At 36.3% G+C, this 20,699-nt stretch overlaps 1 protein-coding gene across 1 annotated transcript in view; it reads left to right on the forward strand.

Annotated features, from left to right (window-relative positions):
- Positions 1 to 20,699, forward strand: part of TACR3 (tachykinin receptor 3) — a 97,550-nt gene that overhangs the window by 28,927 nt on the left and 47,924 nt on the right. The window contains exons 2-3 of the mRNA XM_072622600.1: positions 9,696 to 9,884; positions 12,348 to 12,498. Of these exons, the coding sequence (XP_072478701.1) occupies positions 9,696 to 9,884; positions 12,348 to 12,498 (340 nt within the window). The remainder of the gene's footprint in view (positions 1 to 9,695; positions 9,885 to 12,347; positions 12,499 to 20,699) is intronic.

A 20,699-nucleotide genomic window follows, 5' to 3' on the forward strand; every position in this document is an offset into this window, starting at 1 on the left:
TTTCACCTTGCCCTCGTAATTATTTGTCATCTCAAGTTAACTAGGCAACTTTTGGCCTTCAAAAGTTACCTTCTTTTGGAGAGGCAGAGGCAGAGCTGAGTTACCCAGTTGGCTGGGTCCCCATTCAGGCAACCCAAACTATTCACGAGTTGTCCTTGTCCTTTGTTCTTGAAGAAGATCATGACATCAACTAGATGATGATATGACTTGCAGTTGACTTTGATTTGAATGAGGGAGGAGTGTGCATGATCATTAGCCTCACTTTCTCCTCCTGAGCCATCTGGATCCAGCAGGCAGATATTCATCAGTACAACTGGAGATGGCCCAGGATGCAATGGGAGACCCATTTTACTCTGAAACTCATAGATTGGACAACAATAGATCTTTTCCCAGGCATCACTTAATGCCTAATTTTTGCGCCCTCCTGGCTCATAGTGAATGTAAATAGTAGCTGTTTCTCTTTTGGCCAGCAACCCTGAGGGTATTCCCCTCCCAGTTTGATTTTTTTTTTTATTTTTATTAAAGGGGCCGTTCCTTGACTCACTTCTTAAAGAGGCCTTTTCACTGAATGGGCGTTACCTCACACAAAGTAAGAACTTGAATAGACCTTTGCCTAAAAGGGTCAGGGACTAAGGAGACACACACACACACACACACACACACACACACACACACACACACACACACACACACACACGAAAACAAGCCCTGGCCTCAGAGCTCAAGTTCTAATGGAAGAGACAAGGGGACAACATATAAAAATTATATCCAGATAAGACAAATACTGCGTAAGTGGGAGGTCATCTCAGAGGAAAAACACTATCATGCAAGTGAGCACAAAAGGCCTCCTACGGAAGGAATTTAGCTGAGGCTTGAAGGAAACAGTGAAGTCAGAGGTGAGTCAGGGGAGCATCCCATGTTGGGCATGGGGTGGGGTGGAAAGTGAAAAGACATAGTGTTGTGGGTAAGGACTGTCTAGAAGACCAGTGTCACTGTGACGCATACTGGCAATGTGACCTCCAGCAAGTCACTCAAGTTTCTCAAGTACCAGGTAGCTGCAGAATGGATATTGATCTACATGGCTAAAGGGAGTCCATCACTTGGAACTCCTCATACCAAGAAAATCACAGGCTCAATGAAAACAAACAGACAGAAACAAAACACCTTATACAACCTCCTGCTCAATGTGCATTCCTAAGGTGTTCAGTTTTGGGGAACATAATACAGTCCTTACCTACAAGGTTTTGGTCACCCTCTCCAAGGCCTGCATAAGGCATCTCTGCCAAGACTCTTGAGCTCTTGGCCTCCAAGAAACCATTCACTTACTGTGTCCTTGACTCCTAACCTCAGGAACAACCCCCCTACATACACATATTATAGCAGGGTTTTTGAAGGAGAAAATCAGATTTGACTTAACATTCATTCAACTTAGAGTACTTTTGATCAAAACTTAAAGTGCCATAAACTTACACTTGTCCATATTCTCATAGGAAAGTCAGTTTTCAAGTCAATTTTAATTTGTGGTTAAAATATGATGGCTCGATGGGGATGGGGGCAGAGAAAAGGAAGGGAGAAGAGGTGGGGATAATAGGATCTCTTTCTCCAGATACGTTATAAGTCAAATTCTGGTGAATTGTAGCTAGAACAATATTATTCACTGTCACCACCAGAGAGTCAATATGGCTGCAGAAAAGTCATTTATTGTTTCATAATGCCTTATCAGCATTAAGCCAGCTAACTTCAGATTTCACATTTTTAAAAAATTACTGAAATTCTAAAAAGCAGTAGGAAATCATCACATTGCAGGATGTTTATTAATTTTTTTTAATCACCTCTACCTCTGAGCCTAAAATTTGGAGGGAGAAATTATTTAAATCAGAAGATGATAAGTTACTGGAATTTTTACAGTCACTTGTGATTACCAATGCTAATTACAATTTAAGGAAGGATTAAATTTCCTCTTTGAGGTTGCTACTGCTCTCAGCTTCATGGCTTAATTTAAAGTTCTCATGCAAATTAATTTCATTGTAGTAAACGGCAAAGGAGTCTGCAGATTGTGCTCTAATTTTACTAGAATTTGATGTCATTTCCTTCAAATAGGATTACTATCTTTATACATCTGAAAAGGGGGATTTGATTAAAACTAATAAAGAGTGATCAGTTTTATTCCATTTCTGTTTGGAGTTTGTTTGATGTCCTTTCCTTGTTTAGATTCAATCATTTTAGAAGATATCTAAATCTGGTTTAGATTTAAACCATTTCGTAAGGTTTGGGGTTTTTTTAATTTTTAAAACAAGCAAAAGTTTGGTTCTTATTGAACGTCAAAAACAATATTTGGGTTCAGCTCATGGCTTAAAAAGTCAATTGATTCATCATAGTTTGGTGATCAAGAGGTCTGGAAAACACAGACAACTATTTTTTTGTCCTAGGAGATAGAAAAAGGCAGTTTATTCTTTCAGTTCTTAAATGAAGGCCAAAAAACAAAAAAATTCTTCACGTCAAATCTGATAAATTCAAATTTCATGGGCCATGGCCAACCATAGAAGCAGCCAGTAATCTTTATGGTGCAAGGGAAATCACCAAGCTTCATTCCACAATGAGCTTCAGAGATTAAAATATTTTGTATAGGAGCCAGAAGCAAATGGGAACACAGTCACATCCATATAATACAAAAAAATGTGTTTTGCTGGTTAGCCCTACCAAGCAAGAATCTGCAAATGCATCATGACTTCGGAGAAGAAATAACAAGCAGCCAAAGAAAAGCATATTACAGTAATCTCACCTACAAGGTTCACAGAGATATAAAAAGTAAATGCATCGAATAAACTGAAGTTGACTTAATAATGGTAACAAGACAGGAAGAGGACAAAAATTGCCAAGTACAATGACCCAGAAAAGCAAAGAAGTTTCAGAAAAATAGGAGATAATAGTTTATAATAATAATAACTAAGATGTATACAGTATTAATATGAACCAGAAAATGTGCTAAGTGCTTTCCAATTATTTTCTCATTTTATCCTCACAAACATAGTGCAAAGTAGATGGTATAATCATCCTCATTTTTAGAGATGAGGAAAGTGAGACAGACAGGGGTTAAGTGACTTGACCAAAGTCACAGAGCAAATAAGCGTCTAAAGTTAGATTTGAACTCAGGTCCAGGACCCAGTGCAGGGCTCTGTCCACTATGAAACCTAGATGCCCCTCAAAAAGACATTTTTTAAAAGACATTATAATGTCTTACAGGGAAACTAAAAGTGATTTTCAAGGAGGTCAAGGATGAGAACAACTTAAAAGAAAATTGAGCTTCTGTATGGATACTGCAAAAATGTCTTAAGCATTTTTTAATCTATCTCTATAAAAGAAAAGGAACGATGACTGAAATACTTTTGGCAGCATTTGTTTGAAGAGTGAGGAACTCAGCTTGAATAGGGAATGATCTAGTTAAAGATTATTTAAGCCTGTTGTGTTAGTGCAGGTCTCTAATCGCCATGGAGGTAAGGCTGGTGGATTGCTTGAGCTCTGGTGGTCTGAGTAAGTCTAGAGCAGACTGAGTCTCCATACTAAGTCTAGTGTCAATATGGGAAGGGAATAAAAATAAGCATTTATTAAGTACCTACTGTAGGTCAAGCTCTGTGTTAAGCACTTTACAAATATTATCTTATTTCCCCCACACAACAACCCTGGGAGGTTAGTGCTATCATTCTCCCCACTTTAGGCCTGAGGAAACTGAAGCAGACAGAAGTTAAGTGACTTGCCCAGAATCACAGGGCTAGTAAACATCTGAGGTCAGATACAAACTCAAGTCTTCCTGCCTCCACTCTATCCACTACTCCACCTGACTGCTTATAGTGAATCTTTAGGGCAGGAGTGGGAAATCTGCAGCCTGGAGGCCACATGTGGCCTTCTAGGTCCTCAGGTGTGGCCTATTGACTGAGTCCAAGTTTATAGAACAAATAAATCCTTTCATTAAGGGAATTTGTTCTGTGAAGTTTGGATTCAGTCAAAGGGCCACACTCAAGGATCTGGAGGGCCACACGTGGCTATAAGGCTGCAGATTCCCCACCCCTGTCTAGGGAGTGCAGGATCACTAGTCTTCCTAAATAAAGATGAAAAGATGCAAGGAGGGGAGGAAATGGAACAAGCTATACCTTCTGTACTCATGAGATCAGTGCTGATCACAGGGCCTTGTGAGTAATCCCTGCTCTTCCATCCTGGGAGAAAAAATACATAAATAAACACAAAATACAAAAAAAAATCATAAACCAGAACATAAAGATTTAAGCAGATCAGGTTTTATTTATTATAATAATTTTACTGAAGATAATATCTTTATTTAGACACTATCTTTATCAAAAATCCGAGGAGTACTGGAGGGGAGATAAGTATGTACAAATGATAAACTAAGGAGAGAGACATACAGAGACAGAGACAGACAGACTACATGTACATAATATTAAAATTAACATATATATTATGTGGATTATGTATAAACTATGAAAAGGGAATTTCTTCAGACTTTACTCTTGTTAGTGAGAGACCATGAAGAACATAATTGATCCTTTAACCCATCAACCCCTGTGCCCCGTCAATTGCCTTTGCCCAGTGGCCCATGGCCTTAGGTTGACTGAGGAAGTTATTTTATCAGACTATTTAGGAAAGTTCCTCAATATGTTCTCAAGTAATTACTCCACACTTTCTTTTAGTTCATTTATGAAAACTCCAATAAGGAACTTCATCACTTTAGTCATCAGCTAACACCTGATCGTGTTATCGGGTTATTTAGAAAGAAATTTTCACACTGTATTTACATTTTTAAAAGTACTATTTTAATAATCAAGTAGAGAAGTGAGCCCAAAATGAGATATTTGCAGTGGAGGTAGAAAAGAAGGAACGTAAAAAGATATACTGTGAAAATAGAACTATGGGATTTTTAGACTGAATGGATGTAGGAGATGAAGGAAAGAAGAAAGTCAAAGAAAATTCTGAAGTTTTACATTTGTTTTAGGAAGAATAAAGCATATGGAAACATTCCTTGATTTAAGCATTGACAGAGACATGACTGAGTAGTGTTGGGTAGCTTTCATTTCTCTACCTTAAATAGAGCTGCTAAAAAATATCCTGATATACCTTAATGATAATTTTATTCTTCAAAAAGTGTAAGAATCATGAGAGATGTTGTAAAATGGAATCATAAATTTAGAGCTAGGAGGTAACCTGAGACCATAAAGTACAACTTGATCATTCTCCAGATGAAGCACTCAAGAACCATAGAGATTAAATGACTTGCCTAGAGGGTCACATAGCTACTAAGTGTGTGAGACAAGATTTAGACTTCAGTTCTTCTGACTCTCAAGTCCAGCACTCTACTAAGTATACCATCTACTGCTCAAAAGGGAAAATTATGCTCAGGATCAGATTGTTACCAATGGCATGAGATGGTTGCTGGGATAGACATACAGGGAACTCTGATGGGAAGTTACCACTACATCTTAAAGTTTATGATGGAAAAGAAGAGGAAAGAAAAACATAATCTCTAAAACATGGACTCAAGTTTGGGAGAGTAGATTAAAAGAATTTAGAGGAAGGATAGTTAGAACCCTTTGGACCAAAATTTTAGAGGAGAAATCTGCCTGGGAAACTCTCAAGAAGGAAATTGTGAAGATACAATAGGAAATATTTTTTATGAGAAGGAAAAAGAAAGCAGTTCTCTAAAAGAGACTGATGTGTACGCACAGAAGACTTACCAATCTATATTTGTAAAAGTTATGTACAGAAGTTGGAAAAAAAGGACAACCCTACATAATCTTTGCCAGTTCAGTTAATCACTATCTCCTATACTTGATCTCCCTTCCCTTTGTTCTAGCTTTGTCCATCTAAAGGTATAGCACAATACTGTGAGCATCATGTCAGGGATGTGAAAGTTCAAAATGTATTTGGGATGTCAAGGAAAACACATAGACATACATAGGTGTGTATGTATGTATGTACACATATGTATATGTATATATGTATGTAAATTAACTAATTTTGTAGAAAGGAGACTCAGAGAGAGAAGAGGGCCATTGCCCCAGGTAAATGGGACAGTAATAACTAACATCTAGTAAAGGCAGATCTGTTCAATGGTTAATTTACTTATTTCTGAGGCAAAGAATATTACCTTTGGACTGGAAAGGACAGAGAAAAAAAGCTAATAGAAAATTGATATGCAGTAGAAATAAGGAAAGAGTAAGAAAACTCCTAGCTCCATTTGATACTGAAAGACCTATCGTTTATGATTCCTGAGCCACTGTCAAGGATACTTGAAAGATCATGGTGATTGTGAGAAATATCTTGTGACTGAAGAAGGGCAAACATTCTAATTTTCAAAAATGGAAAAAGCATAGAGAGTTGAAAATTATCAAGCTTGACTCCAGTTTGGAGAGTGTCTCAAAAAGGAAACAGAGATGACAAAGAGACTGCAATGACAGGTCATACCAAAATAACCTTAAGTTCTTTTTTGACAGTTTTCTAAATTGGTTGCTCAGAATAATTTGTAAATGTAGTTTGCCTAGGCTTAAGCAAAGAACTTAGTAAACCTCTCATGCTAGCATTGTGGAAAAGGGGGAATAATATAGGTTAGACAATACTATAATTAAATGAATTTGAGAGGCAGCTAGGTGACAGAGCAGATTGAGTTCTGGCCCTGCAGTCAGGAAGATGTGAGTTCAAATCTGGCCTGAGATACTTACTAGCTGAATGCCCCTTGGAAAATCACTTCACTTCTGTCTCTGTTTTCTCAACCTAAAATGGGGGTTAAAATAGAACCTACCTCCCAAGGTTGCTGTGAGGGCCAAATGAAATAATATATGTAAAACACATAGCACTCCTTGATATGTAGTAGGTGTTCAATAAATACTTGTACCCTTTTCCTCTTCCTTGGTTGAATGTCCTAACTCAAGGAATAATCATTAAAAGTTTGATGTCAACTTAGGAGATAAATAGGAAAGGCCTCCCAGGACTGGCGCCATTTAACATTTTTATCAATGACTTGAATAAAAGCATACTGACAAAAGCTAATCAAATTTTCAAATTACATGACACTGAGAGGGCTTGCTAATCTGAACGGCAGAATAGAGAGGCAAACAGGTTAGGACATTTGACTAAATCAAAAAAGATGAAACTGAGTAATAATAAATAAGCATTTTACACTTAGGTTCAAAATATCAATTTCCCTAGTACAAAAAGGTTAGACAGTGATTGTCTTTAAAGACGTGGGGGGTTTGGTGGATTACAAGTTCAGCATGAATCAATGATAAGATGTGCTAGCCCAAAAAGGGAATGTAATTCCAGCTGAATGAAGAAGAACATAGCTTTTAAATGAGGAGATGAGGATATTGCTCTTTTCTGTCCTATACAAACCATACCTGGAATTTTTTGTTCAGTTCAGGGAACCATATTTTACAAAGAACATTGATAAGCTAGAGAAAATCCAAAATATATGACAGGCTTCAAGTTGATACCATATCATGAAAGAAGTACAGATGTTTAGCTTGGAGAAAAGTCTTGGAAGACATGACTGTCTTCAAGTATTTGAATTTGTTCAAAAATTTGAATTCAGTCTTTTTCTGCTTGTACCCAGAAGGCAAAATAGTTGAAAGTTGAAAGAGGCAAACTTGGTCTTGATGTTGGAAAAGTAATAATTAGACCTATCTGTAAGTAGAATGGCCTGACTTGAGAAGTATTGGGGTCTCTTTCATTGAAGGTCTTCAGCAAAAGGTTGGATGACCATTAGTGACACAGGTTACCATTAATGGGCTCTGTTTGGGAGTATGCATTGGACAAGATAAGATAGCTACTTGAGATCCTTCCATCCCTAAAATTCTGTGATGGCCTTATTATTCTGATCCAGTATATTCCACTTGATTATAAGAATATCAAGAAGATGGGTACATATACAGGTTCAAGAAACAATCCATACCATAAAGGAAGCCACGTTGTATTCAGGTATATTCTGTATAATTTGCGATTCATGATATCAACTTGGATATTTAATGTACTCTGTTCTCTCTTAGTTCTCTGTTGTCAAAATTGAGGATATCTTTGATTTATAAAGTGAATAGGTGCCATCTGCATTGTTTCAGCAGCATATGCAATATGGAATTGCTCTTGGAATGTAACATTTAAAGGAAAAAAGATAAAGGACTTATGTTCTAAAATATTTGTAGCAGCTCTCTTTGTGTTGGCAAATAACCAGACACTGAAGGGATGTCAGTCAGTTGGGGAATGGTTGAAGATGTGGTATGTGATTGTGATGGAATACTACTGTGCTATCAGAAATGATGAGCTCAATAGTCTTGTGTTCATCCTTCATTGCTGAAGAAGACCATGCCATCAGAGAAATGATGACATGACTTGCACTTGACTTTGTTTTGAGTGAGGGAGGACTGTGCAGGTCACCAGTCTCACTTCTCCTTCAGAGCCATCTGAATCCAGTGACCAGATATTCATCAGGATGACTAGAGATGGCCCAGGATGCACTGGGAGACCTTGTCTTTGCATGTACTCACTTAGGGTAAGGTAAAACCTATTCGTTGAATAGGCCTGTTTAAGAAGTAGCCAGGGCAAGGCCCCTTTAATGAGGCCAAGAAAAAGAAAGACATCAGGCTGGAGGGGAAACAGCAACAGTTACTATTGATAATCACTCTAAAGCCAAGAGGGTTCAGAAGAGCCCTTAGGCAGGGGCCCATTGGTGTCCCAGCTTCAAAGTGCAGTAGGTTTAAGGTTTTGGGAAAGGAAAAGACAGGACAGCACAAGATAGGGCAAGAAAGGAAAGGAAGGGAAGGAAGGGAATGGAGGGGAGGGGAGGGTAAAGGGGGTAGGGGAGGGGAGGAAAAGAGCCAGTAAAGCCCAAGTCAATTGGGCATCTTTTGACCATCCAAATTTATCTTCCTTTGAAAGGGAGGGGGAGACAGGTGAGGAGAAGCTGAGTTACCTTGCTAGCTGCGTTCCCATTCATCCAGCTACATCTATTCACAGGATTGTGTTTGTCCTTCGTTGGTGAAGAAGATCATACCATCAGAGAAATGATGAAAAACATGGATAGACACGTGAAATAATCAAGAGAAAATGAGCCAAACCAAGAGAATGTTGTTCACAGTAATAGCAATATTTTATAAGAACAACTTTGAGTCACTAAGTCATTTTTAATATTATAAATCTCCAAATTTACTATGAAAGACATAGGGAGGATCCTACCTCCATCCCAGAGAAAGAATTGATAAATAGAAGAATGTACAGAATGATTTTACATATGTATACATATTTGTGTCTAATAGCCATCTGAGGGGGAGGGGAATGGGGAAAAGAAAGTTACATGATAACTTTATCACATATTTTAAAAGAATAACAAGTTGTACATAATAGATGGGAATTTCCTATATAATCATCCTTTATTCACATTCTACAATGTCACAGAAATGCTTGTTTTATTTATTTGTTTGTTTGTTTGTTTAAGAATGAAATAAATTTTAATTTATTTATTTTGTTTCATTTATTTAAGAATAATATTTAATATACTTAATAAAATATTTTTTTAAAAATATGCTTACCCATCTTCATTTTGCTTTTCAGCACAAGAAGAAATTTAATCACTGAACTTTTAACTTTTTGCATATGAAATACATTCTACTAACAAGAATTTGGGTTGTTCAAAACAGGTACATGGCCATCATACATCCCCTGAAACCCAGACTATCTGCAACTGCTACGAAAGTCGTCATTGGCAGCATTTGGATTCTGGCTTTCCTTCTTGCCTTTCCCCAGTGTCTTTACTCCAAAACAAAAGTGATGCCTGGTCGAACACTTTGCTATGTGCAGTGGCCAAAGGGTCCAAAACAGAATTTTACGTGAGTTAATTTCATCTTTTATCATTATAAATAAGATCAGGCGAGGAAAGAATCATGAAAGACATGGAATAGTAGGCTTTGTGTTTCTCTACTGCAGTGCGTCTTATTTTGAATTTAACATTTCAGAAAATCAAAGAGAGGAAACCTTCTTTTAAGGACTTGAATTTTAGACAATATATCCCGTTGAATGATGAAGAGAATGAAAACATTCGATTATACAGTTCGTGAAGTCTCAGATTTGGATTAATCCTATGTTTGACCATAGGAAGAGATCTAGGGGAAGTTGTAAGAATACTACCACTTGGTAGAGGTTTTATTTTGATTTGCCTTTATTGTTCCTATGGTAAGAGTAAATGTTGTATACAGTAAAATACATGTAGGTATGTACAATATATATTTATATATCTCAGTATTTTCTTTACTAGAGTGATTTTTCCCTCTAGGAATAACAAATTATTCAACTATGATTCCCTTTATTTATCTGCAATAATCCTGTCAACTGAATATAGATTGAGGTATACTTTTTAAACTTCATTTTTCTTGGCTTTTTGGGGGGAGGATTCTGAATTTTCTTTCATAATGTGACTAATATGGAAATAAGCTTTGCATTGTTACATATGTATAACCCATACCAAATTTCTTGATTTCTCAATAAGGGGGGAGAAGAGGAAGGGAGAGAGAGAATTTAGAACTCAAAAAAATTTTAAATGACTCTTATGGTTTTTATATGTAATTGGAAAAAAATAAAATATTTTAAAAAGAAAAATAAATTGGAATTTAAAAAGTAATAATCCTGTCAATGAGACTAGGCCACCAAAAGATGAAAATGTTAGGAAGATCTTAAGAAAAATTAGATGACAATAATTCATATTTAATACACTAACCTCTGGAAACCTTGCTTTAATGATGTGAGCCCTTTATTTTTTTAAATGTCAACCACATGTCAACAGGATTATCAGGTGATCCTCAACCCACATATGTGCAACCTAGTAAGAAAATAGAAGCTAACATTAAATTTTTTCCTAAAGTATTCATCCCATCTATTTATGAGGGCTTTTTAAAACAAAAGGTCCTAGAACAGTTAAGGATGCTTCTTTCTCTCTCTACCACCTAGAAATGGTTTGAGAAACTAACAGATTTAGAAAGACGGCAGCTCAGGTAGATTGTAGAATTTTCTCTTGCTTTAGGAATTATGCATGTAGCTTCACCATTTCATTTATAAATACTGTGAATTTTTCTCTATATATTTTTAAAAATAATTCATGCTGCCTTATACCCTTTATGAGAGTAACAGGTGTATATGCCTCAAGAACTTAAAAATGTAGTTCTGCTGGCTTACTAAAAGACAAGTCAGTTATATTCTGACTTTAACAAGGGGTATACATAACTGTTTCAAAATTGTTTCAGCAGATAGAAAATGAAGACTGATGGATCTATTTATAATATCTGAATCTACTTGCAATATTTATACATTTATATATATGTATTCACACAATATGCGTTTATATGTTTTTATACCACTTATATTTAAGAACACATTTATAATATCTGTTTGGATATATCTGTCAAAAAAGAGCAAAGGCCACTTCAAAAAGGAACCTTTTTGTCACACGGGTCTTTGTATTAGTTTATTCATGTAGCTCTGGAGGGCTAACTTTGCCCTTCATTCAACAGGCATCTATTAAGTGCCAGACACTGATTTACTCACTGGGAATACAAAGACAAAAATGAAACAAGCTTTCCCCTCAAGAAGCTTATATTCTATTGAGGTGGGGGTGGAAAGGGAGGTACTGCATGCATGAAAAGATAAAAACAAAATAGAAAGTTTCTTTTAGAGACTAGGGTATCAATCTGTATAAGATGACACCAGCTGAGCTTTGAAGGAAGCTAGGAGACAGAGGAAAGAGCAAGTGAATTCCAGGCATGACCTGTACAAGGTATGGAGGTAAGAGACAGAATTCTACATATGGGAAACAGCAACAGGACATTTTGGCATTATCAAATTATATGATTCTTCCAGTTTTCATTACCCCACACTGTTCAGTGGCTGAGTGGATAGAGTACTGAGCCTGGAATCAAAAAGCTTCCTCTTTATGAGTTTAAATCTGGCCTCAGACACTGATTAGCTCTATAACCCTGGGCACTTAACCCTGTTTTTCTCAGTTCCTCATCTGTAAAATCAGCTGGAGAAAGAAATGGCAAATCACTGCCAAGAAAACCCTAAATGAGGTCACGGAGAGCCAGACACGACTGAAAAATGACTCAACAATAATGAAAACACTGTTAAGACTATTTGGTGTGCATAGTGTTTTGTTTTGTTTTTAAATTTGAGAAGAAAATTCAGAAGATGAGGGCATAGCCTTTTTTTTTTTTGAAGTTTTTCTGTTTGATTCATAACCAGAGCTAATTCAACCTACATATTTTCCTAGGGTGCTCTTATAACCTTTGTCTTTTCTATTGCAGGTACCATATTATTGTGACTGTACTGGTATATTGCTTCCCATTACTTGTCATGGCCATCACCTATACCATTGTGGGAATTACCCTCTGGGGAGGAGAGATCCCAGGTGACACATCAGACAGGTACCATGAGCAGCTCAAAGCCAAAAGAAAGGTACCACTGTTCCCTTTAACCTCTCAGCTAATTGCATGTTAATTTCCTCTTTCCCATCTCCCTTTTGTCAAGGTGAATTAGTCAACAAATTTCATGTCAAATGGGATGACCTTCATAATGGTAGCTAGACTGAGGGGGGAAAATACCTTGATTGAAATATTTCCTTCCAAGAATACTTTCAAATAGATTCCTTTCTAGTCAGCAGATTTTAATTACTTAGAAATACATCAAGAAGAAACAAGTTTGGTTCAGGTTACTGAAGATTTTCTTGAGCTCCCAAGGTAGGAGAACTTCAAAAGTTATCTAGTCTCAGTTCACCCCAAGGCAACTTAGAGAAGGCATCATGCTAATTGTGTGATTTATTATTCCGTCCCTCCACCTGAATTTTTGCTGTTGTTAAGTTGTTTCAGTCACGTTCAACCCTTCATGATCTCCTTTAGGGTTTTCTCACCAAAGATACTGGAGTAAAGGTTTGTCATTTCCTTCTCCAGCTCATTTTACAAATGAGGAACTGAGACAAACAGAAGTGACTTGCCCAGGGTCCCATGGCTAGTAAAGGTCTGAGATCAGATTTGAACTCAGGAAGATGTGTTTCTGACACCAAGTTCAGCATCCTATCCACTGTGCCACTAAGCTGCCTGTGCCTCTAGAACTAGGAGAATCTGAATTGACATTTCACTTATTTTTGTAATACAAAACTCAGAGATCTTAATAATACAGCATTATTATTAATTATTGTTATTATTATTTACCATCCTTGGAAACCACGCAAGAAGATCTAAGGACCATATTCTCATTGTGTTTATTGCCAAACTATCGGCAAACAATGTTCATGCATCCTTAGTTTTTTTGTTTTTAAGTGTCATTTGATCCACAGAGATTCTTCTACCAATGTATACAATGTTATTTTACATATTTTACTTTTTTCCTATTGCATCTATGATTCCACTGGTATAAGGAACTCCCTGTGAGAAAATTCCCTCTGTTACTGAATATCACAACCTTTTCTTCACTTTATTGCACTGGAGATTTGCTTAGAAAACTGACTATATCAGTCACATGGCCAATAAATATCAAAGGCAGAATTTGCACCCAGATCTTCCTTCCATTTAGTCCATCTGTTTATTCACTGCTCTCATCATAACCCTTTCTCTTTTTTTTTTCTATTTACAGAGAGCATAATAGTTGACCTTCCTACTTCATGAGGTTGTTGGGGGGAGGGGAAGTGCTTTGAAAACTTAATGCTATGCAAATGAGTTATCACTATTATTATCATCTCATTCTTCTTATCTTTCAATGATTTTTATCATTTATTGTTAAATTTAGCATGTGATGCCTTAAATCTTACAAACTGTTTTCTACACAAAAATCCCATATAGTGGAAATGCAAGTGACCCTGAGCATGTCACCTAAACTGCCTGCCTCAGTTTCCTCATCTGTAAAACAAGGATTAATAAATAATAGCACCCTCTGTTGTGAGGATAGAATGAAACGATGTTTGTAAAGCACTTTACAGACCTTCAAGCTCTGTATAGATATTGACTATTATTATTCTTCCCCTGGTTCTGCTTACTTCCTTTTATTTCAGTTCATACAAGTCTTCTCATGATTCTCTGAGTTTTCCTAGCCATTTTTCTTACAAAACAGTAATATTCCATGTATATTCATGTACCAAAGTTTATTTAGCCATTCCTCAATCAATGGGCATCTATTTTATATCCAATTCTTCAGTCCTACAAAAATAGTTGATAAATCTTTTTTTTTCTTTTTACCATTGACCTCCTTGGAATATTTACCTAGTAGTGGGATCCTTGGATTTAAAGGCATGGATATTTTGTCACTTTGTTCCTATAATTCCACATTGCTTTATAGAATGACTTGACCAATTCACAGCTCAGGTAATAGAGCCCTATCCTTCCTTCTATCTTTGACCTTCTTGTAGTCTATGACTAGCAGTACGATCTCTGGATCAGAGGGTGGTGACTTATTTTTTTTTAAATCCAAGAATGGTGAGTTGGGCTAAATCTTTACACGGACACTGTTGTTTATATGCTGTGTCAAATTTTCCCCCAAGCATCAAGTTTCATAATAAAAGTTTAAGAGGCATTTTTAGCTAATCATTTTAAGGTTTAAATTAGGGACAAAAACCAGCCTTTGGGGCATGAGTTTTATTTGAAAACACTAACACCACCAAGTCTCTGTCCTCCTCAGTTCATTTATTGATCAGTAAGTTATAATTAAAATGAAATGTTCTCCTTGTGTCCTCAGAATTTAAAATAATTCAGCTCAAAGATGAATATCAAAATAACATCAAGTCCCCCATTCTCATGTAATACTATTTTCCTTTCTTGCGCCTACATTCCTTTCATTCTTTCATGCCTGATCTCTTCTTCACATGCTACTAACTTTTTTGTAAGGCAAGCTTTTGTAAGGCAGCTCAGTTATCAGCCTAGCTGCTCAGATTTCACACGGTACTTTTGGACTTCTCCGGTGGGCTTAGTTCCCTTAATAATACTCATTTGTGTATGTGTGTCCTCAATTACCTGCCCATACAATGTAAGCTGTCTGAGGGCATAAAATTTTATTTTTCCTTATGAATCTCTTGTACCTTAGTACAGTTGTCACATAGTAGCTATTTAATGAATTCCTGTTGAATTATGGACATGTTTGTTGATGTCTACCCCCACATTCGCTAGCTGGATATCTTCCCTAAACTCAGTATCTCCTTAAACCCAAGACAGTTTTCTGCCTAAGTTTTCAGATGAAGAAATTAAAGCTAACTATAGTCATATGAAAAAATGCTCTAAGACACTATTGATTAAAGAAATGCAAATGAAAACAACTCTGAGGTACCACCTCACACCAATCAGATTGGTTAATATGACAGAAAAGGAAAATGATAAATGTTGAAGAAGATGTGGGAAAATTGGAACTCTAATGCATTGTTGGTGGAGTTGTGAAATGATCCAACCATTCTGGAGAAATTTGGAACTGTTCCCAAAGTGTTATTAAACTGTATATACCCTTTGATCCAGCAATGTCACTTTTAGGTCTGTTTCTCAAAGAGATCTTAAAAAGGGGGAAAGGACCCACATGTACAAAAAATATTTATAGCAGCTCTTTTTGTGGTGGCAAAGAATTAGAAATTGAGGGGATGCCCATCAACTGGGGAATGGCTGAACAAGTTGTGGTATATGAATGTAATGGAATACTATTGTGCAATGAGTAATGATGAGCAAGCAGATTTCAGGAAAACCTGGAAAGATTTACATGAACTTATGCTGAGTGACATGACCAGAACCAGGAGAACACTGTACACAGCAACTGTAACTTTGTGTGATGTTTAACTATGATAGACTGAGCTCTTCTCAACTTTGCAATAATCCAACACAATTCCAAAAGACTTGTGATGGAAAATGCTAACACCAACCAGAGAAAGAACTATAGAGTCTGAATACAGATCATAGCGTATTATTTTTACTTTTTTGTTGTTTTTCTTTTTTCTTGTGGTTTTCCCTTTTGTTCTGATTCTTTCACAACGTGACTAATGTGGAAATATGTTTAACATGTTTATATATGTATAACCTATATCAGATTGCTTGCTGTCTTGGGGAGGGGGGAGGAAAGTGAGGGAAGGGGGAAAATTGGAACTCATAAGCTTATATAATTAAAATATATAAGGAAAAAAATAAAATACTATTTTAAAAAATAATTTTCTGCCTACAACTGGCAATTAAGAAATACTTATTAATCAATCATCTTTTCATCACCAGGGACAGTATAATCTCTTGCATGCAGTAGTTACTTAAGAAGTGTTTCTTGAATTGAATTAAACCAGTAAACTTCTCCCCTCTGTGGATAGAGATTAGAAAGCTGGACATGGAGTCAAGAAGACTCCACTTACTGGTTGTGTGTCCTTGGGCAGGTCATTTAATTTCTTTGTAAAATGAGGGACCTGGTCTCCACAGCATTTAATGTTCAGCAGCTCTAAATCTGTGATCATGTCACCTGTGTACCAAATTAAAGTGATTACCCTAACAGTGATTTTAAAATTGTGGATACTGTTTCCAGAACCTATGAATGTTAGGTCAGCTTCATTTTTAAGGAACTAGAGGTGGTTCAAATATTCATCAAACCTCCCCTTAGGAAATGCTGAATATTTAACAATTGGACATAAAGTGTAACTTGAAAATTATAACACTGTTATGCTTTAAGGAAGGTGCTGGGAGTGACCTCATTTGTCCAGCTAGTTTATCTATCAGCTCTCAGACACTAATGTAAAAGGGGCTAAGAAGTCTAGACAAGGAAACTGTGTGAATACAAAACTGTTACTGCAGTTACCAGAAGGGAGGAAAAAGGCCAAAAGCTTATTTCTGTGTTCAATCTGCCTACTTTACTTAATAAATAAGATGTCACAAAGTCTCCCTAGTGGACATGGTCATCAATGAGAATGGTTAAAAACAAAGATTTAGTGGCAAGATTATTTATTAAAATGTTTATTAAAATTTATCAAAATTAAAATATAATTTGGAGTATGTATATACATATATGTATACATAGATACATATATTTATGTGTGTATCCTTTAAAAAAGTGTTCTCACATATTCCATACATGCAAATACAGATATGATTTTAAAAGAATGAACTTATTTGCAATTTTATAGAATATGTTATGGCTATAATAGTTTTAAATAATAGCTCATTTATATAACACTTTATAGTACGAAAACATTTTCTTTACAACAATATTATGAGGTAGATAGTACAAGTTATTCCTTCGTTTTGCTTAGAATTCATGCATTCTGATCCTAGGTCAAAAGTATGTGTGATTTCTACCGTAACACACTGCTAATTTAGGTGAGGAATATTTTTTTCCTGTTTAACATTTGTAAAGGGTATAGCTCCAACCCCTGACTCTCATTAGGCTCTGTCTCTTCCTGGATTGTCTTGACTCATTCACCTCTCCTATAGTCATGATGGAAGTTTGAAGTCTTCCTCAAGGAAAGAGGTTACATAGCTACAATTAACTCCCACTCTCAGGGTCCTGGTGGCAGCTTCAATGTGACAGAAATACATATCTACGTTGTTAACTATAGCTCATGAGCCCCCACCAGTGACTTTCCCATTTTCACAAATTAGTAACAATAACACCATTAATGCTTAACCTTGAAATATTTACTAAGCAAAAAAGCCAATGCAAAAATAATCATAAAATGAGATTTACTCAATAGAAGGAAAAACAATATTAATTAAAAACAATCATCCATTCATTCTCTTACTAATGCAAATAATAATCTATGGGAGTAAAGAAACATGAACTTTTATAAACTCAACAATGAGGTTCTTGAGTAGGGAAACCCATGTGCCTGGATCAAATCATGAATCTGGACTGTGGCATAGATATCTGTTGTCTCTTTAGCCAATATATATCATATATTTCCTACTCCTCTTCAGAACCTTTCCATTATCCTGTAGGACAAATGTGCTCCTCTGTTGCTCTTAGGTCACCAAAACAGTGTTAAACATTTTTAGCTTATATCATCATTAACTCTGGGATCCATAGAGCTTCTGAAGCCTACTCCCTTGGCTTTTGTGCTGAAACAGCATGACACTTAGTGAAAAGCAGTTCCTTTTAATCCTCAGATCTCAAAAGCTATTCAGATTTTACTCTCTATATAGGCTTTGATAGAGGCTTCCCTTCTTGAACCACAGAAGAAAGTAAAAGGCAATATGGGCAAGCCTTTGAGTGGTTTCCCTTCTCTTGGGCTGTAGATAGCACTAGATAGAAAGGCAGATTTCCCCACAGCTAGCTGTTAGAACACAGCAAAAGATTCTCCTCTTGCAATCAGCTCTTTCAAATAGCAGAGCTGTCCTCCAGTCAGATCAGTTCCTTCATGAATAGCAGAGTGTATAGTATAGTCAACTGCTCTTAGCTTCTGTCAGCCTCTCAGCACCAGTGGCTTCTCAGATCCATAGGCTTTAATGTTCTTTGTCCTTATGTCTTATACTCTGTGTGCGTATTCTCCCATCCACTTCACTGATCTTTTACTCTCACTTACTTTTTCTGTTTCTGACTCCTGATCTCCTCATCTGGCTTTTCATTTATTTTCTTTACTGAAATTAACTGTTTTTGTGGTGATCTATCTCTAGCTTAGGTCAAGAAACCACAACTTCCACATTTCTGCCAGATATGATAGAAGTAGTCCATATACCATAGCAGACAAACAGTTCTTTGATTCAGAGTTTCCCACCCATAACCTTCAAAGTTACATTAGATGAGCTGCTGGGAAAAAATGCATGGCAATCATCTCTACCATCAATCAGTACCTGTCCCTCTGAGGTGCTATTCTGTCCTCAGGTCTTCTCATAACTTTTTAATCTAAGAAGCTGCTTTTCTCTCAGGTTCTCTCAGCACTGTTTATGTTCCTTCAAATTGCTTTTCTCGATGTTCCACACAGAATGTTCCTTGTCTACCTCATTCAACAAGTAAAATGTCCATATAAGAAAAGGGACAGTACCTTACATTTCCAATATTTTTATTCCTTGCAAATCAAAAACCTGAATAACAGAGGGTATGCAAACATAATACAATCAATAATACCTCAAATATTTAATATAACCAACATATTTTGTGTTAGCTCAATATAATTTTTTTATTCAAGACACTATATACATTATATGAGTGTGTATTCACATATATATGTAGTTTAAAAAATTCTTATTCATGACAGTACTCACATAATGGTCAATATGTACCAATAATATATGTTGCCCACCCTTCTCTCTCTCTCTCTCTCTCTCTCTCTCTCTCTCTCTCTCTCTCTCTCTCTCTCTCTCTCTGTATATATGTATGTATATATATATATATATATGTATATATATACATATAGAGAGAGGCACATATGTGTGTGTTTCTAAATATATGTGTATTTTATATATATGCATATATAATGAGCAATATATATGATGAAGATTCTATAAAGCATATATATCACAATTTTACAAATCTTTAAAAACACACCCTTCAATAACAACATTGAGAAAAATGTAGTTGCACATATTGTGTATGTTCAATTAAGGAATTACTTGACTCTATGAGTAATTGCCTCTCTTATTTTGCTTGGTATATTGTCTATGTCTAACAATTGGTTCAATATTTTCTGCATTCTTACCCTGAGTTCTTAAGTTTCTAGATAGTTGATCATTAATATCATGTGATGGTAACTCTGAACTTCTACATGACCTAAACCGGGCATCGTTTTCTCATATTGGTGTACTCTGGCCCCTTCCTTAATTGAGATAAAATAGGGTTGCTTTGGGATTTAATACTCCCTCATCACCTGAACTAGTATTCCCCTATGACTAAGATATATCTGATGAAACCCTTTGAATCTCTACCAACCCACAGTCACATCTTTATCTGAACTGGAGTCTTCCTCAGGCATAGGGTTTGGGGGGTTTTGGTGATGTGGAGAACAACCTGTTTTTGTTTGCTTTATTTGATGGGCTTCTCTTGGGCCTTTCCAATCTTCATTATCTTATATACTTTGCAATCCAATGACACTGGCCTCATGGCTGTTTCTCACATTAGATGCTCCAGCCCCCAACTATGAGAGTTTTCATCGGCTATCCTCCGTACCTGGAATTTCTTCCCTCCTTATCCCCACGTCCTAGCTTCCCTGGCTTCCTTAAGCCTCTCCTAAAATCCTACTTCCTATAATAAACCTTTTTGAATCCTCTTTAATCTTAGTGCCTTTCCTCTCAGACTACCCTCAATTTATCCTGTAAACATATCTTGTTTAAACATAGTAATTTGTATGTTGTCTCTCGCGTTGAGATGTGAGCTTCTTGAGAGCAAGTATTGTTTTTGTCTATTTGTTTGTTTTTGCCTTTTTTGTGCCCCCAATAAATTGCACAGCACCTGGAACATGGTAGGTAGCTATTAAATGTTAGTCAACTAACTGTCTGATTGCTTACTTGGAAACAAGTTTATCATTTTATTTAGCCAATCTTGGGTTGTTTCTTTTAAGGCAGCAAATTTTTTTTGACCAATTGGATTATGGATCACATTCAACTTTTGGTTCACATCACTTTGTAATTTTCTCTTCAGCTGTCATAACTGACTCTTAAGCATCTACATATGTATATCCTACTCTGATGCCCAATCACAGCATGGAAATGACCCGAATTCTAAAAGAC

Source organism: Notamacropus eugenii, chromosome 7 (genome assembly GCF_028372415.1).
Source record: "Notamacropus eugenii isolate mMacEug1 chromosome 7, mMacEug1.pri_v2, whole genome shotgun sequence".
In the NCBI taxonomy this organism is placed as follows: Eukaryota; Metazoa; Chordata; class Mammalia; order Diprotodontia; family Macropodidae; genus Notamacropus; species Notamacropus eugenii.